This window comes from Limulus polyphemus, unplaced genomic scaffold (assembly GCF_000517525.1).
Source record: "Limulus polyphemus unplaced genomic scaffold, Limulus_polyphemus-2.1.2 Scaffold5458, whole genome shotgun sequence".
In the NCBI taxonomy this organism is placed as follows: Eukaryota; Metazoa; Arthropoda; class Merostomata; order Xiphosura; family Limulidae; genus Limulus; species Limulus polyphemus.
In genome coordinates, this window is record NW_013671068.1 from 43247 (window position 1) to 51981 (window position 8735).

General features: G+C 36.8%; 1 protein-coding gene across 1 annotated transcript in view; it reads right to left on the minus strand.

Moving 5' to 3' along the window:
* LOC106472603 (TBC1 domain family member 2B-like) overlaps nucleotides 1-6526 on the minus strand; it is a 42690-nt gene extending 36164 nt beyond the window's left edge. The window contains exons 1-3 of the mRNA XM_022401156.1: nucleotides 6352-6526; nucleotides 3050-3227; nucleotides 396-468 (exon numbers count right to left, since the gene is read on the minus strand). Coding sequence (XP_022256864.1) covers nucleotides 396-468; nucleotides 3050-3227; nucleotides 6352-6403 — 303 coding nt within the window. The 5' untranslated portion in view covers nucleotides 6404-6526. The remainder of the gene's footprint in view (nucleotides 1-395; nucleotides 469-3049; nucleotides 3228-6351) is intronic.
* Between the last annotated feature and the right edge of the window lie 2209 nt (nucleotides 6527-8735).

Consider the following 8735-nt stretch of genomic DNA (forward strand, 5'->3'; position numbering starts at 1 on the left):
ATTCCATGCCAGAACGAGTCAAAGCACTGAAAATTGACTCATCGATTCCATGCCAGAACGAGTCAAAGTACTGAAAAATGCTAGTGGCAAATCGACTAAGTACTGATGCACATTTGTAAACATTTTTGTCAAGTTGATAATGTGAGATAAATGACTATTGAAAAAACCATGGTGTCTATTTACTTTTGAGATGTTTCTGTAAATACAAACACAATAACGATTTACTAGGTTTGAACAACAGAGCATTTACTGTAAAAAATATTTTTACTTGTTAAGCAAAAACTAATTTATCGATATTCTTTTACTAATATCTGAAGATCATGTAAGTACATCACGTTGATGAAGAAAGAAGTGTTATCTACATTCAGGGACATTCTGTTTAGTGCCGACCTTACCTGAAGACCCATGGTCCAAATCATCAGAGACTCGTGGTTATCAGCTGCCAAGACGTACACTTTGTTGTCGGAACTACGAAAACAAACGCTGTGTAAATTGGTAGTAAGTATCACATGGATACATATTGTGACAAGAAAATGAACACTGAATAATTATACGTTTCAGAAAATGTCCTCTGCAGCAAAATGAGTATATAGCTCAAGTTACTAAAATATTCCAAAATAAAATGACATAAATGTTTGGTTTGAATTTCGCGCAAAGCTACCCGAGGGCTATCTGCGCTAGCCGTTCCTAATTTAGCAGTGTAACACTACCGCCAACTCTTGGGCTACTCTTTTACCAACGAATACTGGGATTGACCGTCACAATTTAACGCGCCCACGACTGAAAGGGGCGAGCATGTTTGGTAGGACGGGGATTCGAACCCGTGACCTTCAAAGTGCCACATTTTTTTTTATTTCTTTTTACACTGTGTATTGTTGTCCAAGTATTTATTACTAGTGCAATTTTTGAAGTTGTGGCTGTAGCCGGAGAGAAAGAAAAACTTATTTTATAAAACATAAATCTTAAATGAACATTTTTGTTTCTTTGTTTTAGAAATTCGCGAAAACACCATGATGCTGAACATATTAGTGTGGCCCAACACCTTGATGCTGAACATGATAGTGTGGCCCAACACCTTGATGCTGAACATGATAGTGTGGCCCAACACCTTGATGCTGAACATATTAATGTGGCCCAACACCTTGATGCTGAACATGTTAGTGTGGCCCAACACTGTGATGCTGAACATATTAGTGTATTGTTCGTTTGCTTGTTTGTAATCAAGCACAAAGCTACACAATGGGCTATCTGTGCTCTGCCCACCACGGGTATCGAAACCCGGATTCTAGCGTTGTAAGTCAGCAGACATACTGCTGTGCCACTGGGGGGGGGGCATATTAGTGTAGCCCAACACCTTGATGCTGAACATATTAGTGTAGCCCAAACTTTCATTTCTAAGTTGTTTTTCCCATCAAAACAAGAGCTTATATTTGGACTAATAAAGTATCTTAACAGAACAATAATATGACAGTTTTCTCCTCCATGGTTAAAGCTATACCAGACTTATTAAATTACAAAGTATTTTTCCAGAACTAATGAGGTAGTCCCGTAGTTGGTCAGGGATAATTTTATGGACTTACAGGCCTAAGATCCGGGGCTCAGTTGTCCGCGTTGGACAGAGCGCAGATATCCCGTTGTGGAGCTTTGCGCTAAAAACAACAAAATTATGAAGTATCACAAACATATATTAAATTACGAACGTCTGTCTTCTTTCACAACGAATGAAGAATCTGAACAAAATTTTAAATTACGAACCGTTTGTCTTCTTCCACAACGAATGAAAAATCTGAACAAGATTTCAAATTACGAACGTTTGTTTCCGTCCACAACGAATAAAGAATCTGAACAAGATTTTAAATTACGAACCGTTTGTCTTCTTCCGCAACGAATGAAGAATCTGAACAGGATTTTAAATTACGAACGTTTGTTTCCTTCCACAACTAACGAAAAATCTGAACAAGATTTTAAATTACGAACCGTGTGTCTTCTTCCACAACGAATGAAAAATCTGAACAAGATTTTAAATTACGAACGTTTCTTTCCTTCTACGAACAATTTGTTTTATTCACAACGAATGAAGAATCTGAACAAGATTTATCAGGCAGGCAGTAGCACTGACTATATAGGGATGGCTCGGATTGTTCATTGTATTTTCAATATCTCCTCAATAGGTCAACAGAACTTTACAATACCATACAGTGTTTCCTTTTATAACAATATCTATATAATGACTGAGTCACAAGTTCTGGGAATGTCTGTAAATATCATAGTAAAAAGTTTGAATTTCTTGTTCTTCTGCTTCTTTTTTTTTATTACATGATAACTCAAAAACAAAACAATGGTGTCAACCAATTTTATTGAGGTAACAAAGTTTCAAACGAAGTATCCGCTTTTATAAGTATTATTAATGACTAATATCAGTTTCAAAAAATCATAATTCTAGTGTAAACGATGCTATCATTATCCCTTGAAGTTAGTTTTTTTACAGAAATCTGGTGTTCTCTTTAAACAACTTAAGTACAGGGTGAAACAGGAATTACCAGCCAATAATAGATAAACAATAAATATTACAGTTGGAACATCACTGTATTTAGAACTTAGTTATAAACACAACCTTCCTATGTCTATTGAAACACTGTATTAAACAAAACCAGCAAACAAGTAAATAAAAAAAAAGGATGGCTAATATCAGTCCTTCAAAAACAATGCAAACAAGATAGTAGGGATGGCATTTGCACCATCCCTACATAATAGTACAGGAACGCAGTGCAATCGAATGTTAACAGACAAAAAATAGGATAAATTAAACTCAATTGTGATTGAATAGTTATATATATATTGTCATATATTAATTCTTGCCTGTGCTATTATGTCAATGTCATCCTTACCATCTTGTTTTCATTGTTTTTGAAGGATTGATATTAGCCATCCCTACATTTACTTCCTTTTTTTGAAAAGGTTTTCTTCTTTACTTGTTAAGACAAGATTTATTAAATTACAAACCGTTTGTTTCCTTCCCCAACTAGTGAAATATCTGAACAAAACTTACTAAATTATAAACTCGTTGCTCTCCGCTTGGCCTAATGAAATAGCTGCGCCACGGATGTTAATGGCCCCTAGAGGTTGTTTGGTGCTAGAGTCTGCCTCGTTCTTGTAATACAAGAGGTTACAGTTTCCCTCATCATATACGTACCACAGCCTTCTCTTGGATTTCAGTCTTCCCAAAGCTTTGAGGAGTTGAAGTAAAAAAAAAGTTAATGGCTCCAGCAACATTGCAGTGCACGATAAAATAAATTACTGAATAGCTTATAACAAAATCTACTTTACAGTATATTAGATTGACTTTAGTTGCACTATTCTGTCAACAGATGTCACTGGAATTTTAAACTTCACATCAATTTATTTGTTTGTTTCGGATCTTCGCGTAAAGCCACACAAGGGCTATCCACGCTAGCCGTACATAATTTGTGAACTTATAGACAAATGGTAAGATACCTAGTCAGCAGTGGCCCACCAATAACTTTTTAGCTACTTTAATGGAAAGGTGGGATATGATGGTCATTCTTATAACACAACCACCACCCCCCCCCCACCCCCAAAGGGCAAAGCGCGATTTTGCGGTAATGGAACTGAAAATCTGGACCCTCCTATTCACGTTACGACACGCTACCTATTAATCCAACGCGGTTCCTTTAGACAAGAAGTCCATGCTGACTTTAGTAGCATTGTCTAAAAGTGTTTTTATTAGTATTGTAAACCAGAAGTTCAGATTGGTCCTGGTATTAACTAATAATAATGATGAAAAATGTAGTCTAAATCTTCGTACAAACACTCGTATTTAGCCAGTTAAAAAATGGGATGTTAATAATTAATACTGGTTATTAACGGACGACTTTTCTAAGTTGGCGAAGCATGAATATAATCAGTTAAATTAACCACAAGACATAAGCATTAGGCTTAAGGTTTTTGTTTGAATTTAAACTATATATATTCTTTATTTCAATGACAACATGTAGTGAAACAAGCATAAGGGACTTAATAAAGAATGTAGTGTTGAAAAAAGAAAATAGTCTTAATACCTATGTCTTATGACATATATAAGTAATTATTAATAAATATATAAACCAAAACCCAGATGTCAATTACAACTGGATGGCAGACATAATATCTGTGAAAATATTAGGGGCGTCTGCCTTCCCGAAGTTAGCCGCAGACAACGAAAGGAAGTAGGAATTGAGACGTTTTGGGCTAACTCCTAATTTGATCTTCTGTAGCCGCTACATAGTTTGGTTTGTTTGTTTGTTTTGAATTTCGCGCAAAGCTACACGAGGGCTATCTGCGCTAGCCGTCCCTAATTTAGCAGTGTAAGACTAGAGGGAAGGCAGCTAGTCATTACCACCCACCGCCAACTCTTGGGCTACTCTTTTACCAACGAATAGTGGGATTGACCGTCACATTATAACGCCCCCACGGCTGAAAGGGCGAGCATGTTTGATATGACGGGGATTCGAACCCGCGACCCTCAGATTGCGAGTCGAGTGACCTAACCACCTGGCCATGCCGGGCCCATAATTTATCAGGCCCGTACGCTGAATTTTTGAAAGGGGGGTCTAATTCGTAAGATCAAAAACCAACAAATATTGTGTGAAGCACAATCAGCATGCAAATCATGCTAACGCCACGTGGGGTCTGGGGACATGCAATTATTTCAAGTCAAAAATTGCTAATGGTTCATCAGAATAATGTAAACTATGTAGAAAACGTTTAATACCATAAGCAGCTGTGCTATAATTATATTAGCATAAATTTTGTACATTATAAAAATAGGGGGTTTCGCCGAATCACCCCCACCCCTGCGTACGTGTGTGTTTATTCATAAACTTGTGGCATATGTGGTTTAAAATTATAAAACAAACTACACATCGCACGTGTTTGTTTATTTATAAACGAGTCAGATTCTCTTATTAAGAGTTGGACATTGTTTTCATCTCGTTCTTGTAACTGATGCACGAGTAAGGGACGAATGTATGTTTAGGTTTTGATTTAGTTTTAATAAGAATAAACCTTCTAGAGATGTCCAATGTACTAATCATCTTAACATAATTATTAAAGTTCTGACCACACCAATACTTAGACCTAATACTTTGACCACACCAATACTTAGACCTAATACTCTGACCACACCAATACTTAGACCTGATATTTTAACCACACCAATACTCAGACCTAATACTTTAACCACACCAATACTTAGACCTAATACTTTGACCACACCAATACTTAGACCTAATACTTTGACCACACCAATACTTGGACCTAATACTTTGACCACACCAATACTTAGACCTAATACTTTGACCACACCAATACTTAGACCTAATACTTTGACCACACCAATACTTAGACCTAATACTTTGACCACACCAATACTTAGACCTAATACTTTGACCACACCAATACTTAGACCTAATACTTTGATGGGTTTTTTTCTTTCAATTATTATAAAAATAATCTCAAAAATATGAACTTCTGAAGAAAACCTTTATTAATAGTAACGACCAAACGTTTCGGCTTCCACACAGTAGGCATTTAATCATTGAGAAAGAAAGAAGCCGAAACGTTGGGCATTAATCAAGATTTTCTTCTGGATTTTGTAGTCTTGATTTTTTATATAATGACTTTTAACCTCGAATCTTTACTTAAATATGTTAACTAACAATTATCCACATTTAATGATGTTTTGCTCACGACCAAATTTGGACAATGTCTGTGTTATAATACTTTGAGCAGGACTAATTCTAGACATATTACATTTTTTTTTTACAAGATTTCGAATTCGTCATAAGTTTAAGAAGTGTACACTGAGACAATACGACGTTCCAAAGGCTGCGTTTGTTTACAACTAGGCCTAAAGACTGTTGTGAATGTTGGTTTGATTATTTCGTTGTGCATTTTGGTAGCTACGTATGCCTTAAAAATGACAACGTATTGAAGAGTTACCCTAAACGTTTACATCATGGACGTTTAATATTAACATCCCCTTTATTGACACACCGGACGAAAGTTTAAAACGCAAGAAGCTACCATAATAACAATAAAAAACTGTCATAGGTTTCAACACAAACTAATGGCCAGTAAAAAAGTTGTTAATGTTATTTACCCAGACTTTTAACTCATCCTTTTATGCTTATCATGACTTTCGAATAATTTTGATTTTCTATCTCGACTGCTTCTCTAATTAACAGCGGAAGTTTCAGATACTGTTATTAAAAATGCATTACTTTGAAAAAAACTTTCAATCTTGATTAGTCTGATTAACTAAGAAGAAAAAAAAATGACTTGATCACTTACTTCCTCCTGGTCGGTGCACAAGATATCCAGAAACGCTATTCCAACCAGCCATGACTTCAAGAACAATAAAAAATATCTGTTTTTCTGGTCCACCACCTAGTGGTAAAAATTATTTATAGACTGACAGTGTAAATGCACCTTAATGGGGGACATTTGAAGCTTTTTTCACCATTATTTAATTATGGTTTAGAACTGGGGCTTAGGTAGTTACAGAAAACTGGCGTGATACATTCATTGAATCAGCCCTCTAGAGAACATTAAACATAAGAATATCCTTCTTCAATTGAAATTCGGATTTGTTAGATCTTGTGCTTCTGAAATACCTGTGTCTTCTTGGTTAAGTAAAAATCTTGCGTCTTTAAGGACAGAATCTTGTTACACCACAGCTCCCCCTGTGGACGAGAAACAAAATAACTAAATTATAATCATGTGCTGAAAGAAACTTCCATCATCGTACTAGTTACCAAAATACAAAGATTTGTTTGTTTTTTAATTTCGCGCAAAGCTACACGAGGGCTGTCTACGCTAGCCGTCCCGAATTTAGTAGTGTAAGACTAGAGGGAAGGCAGCTAGTCATCACCACCCACCGCCAACTCTTGGGCTACTCTTGTACCAACGAATAGTGGGATTGACCGTAACTTATAACGCCCCCACGGCTGAAAGGGCGAGCATGTTTGGTGTGACGGGGATTCGAACCCGCGACTCTCAGATTGCGAGTCGAGCGCCCTAACCACCTGGCCATGCCGGGGCCCCAAAATAAAAAGAACGTGTATCTTTTCATGGCTCAAAGTAACAACAAAGTGCGATATGCTTACTTTTATAACTCATAATAACGAACAAATAGCGGAACGCATAATTAGTTTGATCCAAATGAACTATAATAAAAAAAAAACTTTAAAAATTATGGCTAGCTAATTCAGCGTTTCATGTCTTTATTTATTAGGTTTAAAAATACCAGAATGAAAACGAAATACTGAACATTTCGGCAAGTAAATAGTAGAAGCACGTGGGAAATGTTCGGCACTTACAAATCTCTCAAGGTCTAACATGACCTGGTGGTTAGGGCTACTCAACTCGTGTGTTCTAATATAAACCTCAGTTTTACTAACATTATTGCTTAAACCTTGCAATACATATTTTTTGTGATCTGATCTTACCTTGACAAGGCCCCCTTACAACGCTAGAATCCGGATTTCGATACCCGTGGTGGTCAGAGCACAGATAGCCCACTGTGTAGCTTTATGTTTAATTACAAACAAACAAAACCTTGACAAGAGACATTTAAGCCGATATAACAGGGAGTTCGTCCTACTTCGGAACTACTCAAACATAGAGAATGTTTCAGATTTAGTAACAACATATATCTGTTATTTTGAAAGTTTTGAATTTCTCGCAAATCTACTAGAGGACTATCTACGCTGGCCGTCGCTAATTTAGCAGTGGTAGACTAGAGGGAGGTCAACTATTCAATCCCACCCACCGCCAACTCTTGGGCTACTCTTTTACCAACAAATAGTGAGATTGACCACCACATTTTAAGTCCCCCACGGCTGAAATAACGAGTATGTTCGGTAACGGGATTCGAACCCACGACCTGCAGATTAAATGTATATTACACAAATTATATCCCAGTAATTTAAAGCTCTAATACACTAAATAATGGGGAAAGCAAAACATCATAACCTAGTCTTAATTCTATAATGCAAAAGCCGAATGTAACCTAGTTAGCCTGCTTAGAGTGTCGCGCGTGGATCGAACGGTCCAAGGTTCGAGACGGGAGGCCACTGAAGACGCTCCTCGTTTTCAGCTGTGATAGTTATAAGAGTGAGAGACAATCGTGTTATTCGGTTCGAATAGTCAGATAAAACATTTGTGGACACAGGTGTTTATTGGCTGGTTATCCCTCGCTCTAAGAGACAATCGTGTTATTCGGTTCGAATAGTCAGATAAAACATTTGTGGACACAGGTGTTTATTGGCTGGTTATCCCTCGCTCTAAGAGACAATCGTGTTATTCGGTTCGAATACTCAGATAAAACATTTAGTGGACACAGGTGTTTATTGGCTGGTTATCCCTCGCTCTAAGAGACAATCGTGTTATTCGGTTCGAATAGTCAGATAAAACATTTATGGACACAGGTGTTTATTTGCTGGTTATCCCTCGCTCTAATCGCTACTTTAAAGCTAGAGATTGCTCTACCTGAATCCTAGAGGTTTCTGACCTAGCCTTCTAGCCCACGCGCACAGAAAGAGCCATTCATACTAAAATTCTTAATTGCCACTTCTTTAATACTTTCAGACGGGAAATCTGGGTTTAACATATTTTTATGAATTAACATAATAAAAGTTTTATTCTTTCATTTGTTCAAAACATAAGATTAATCT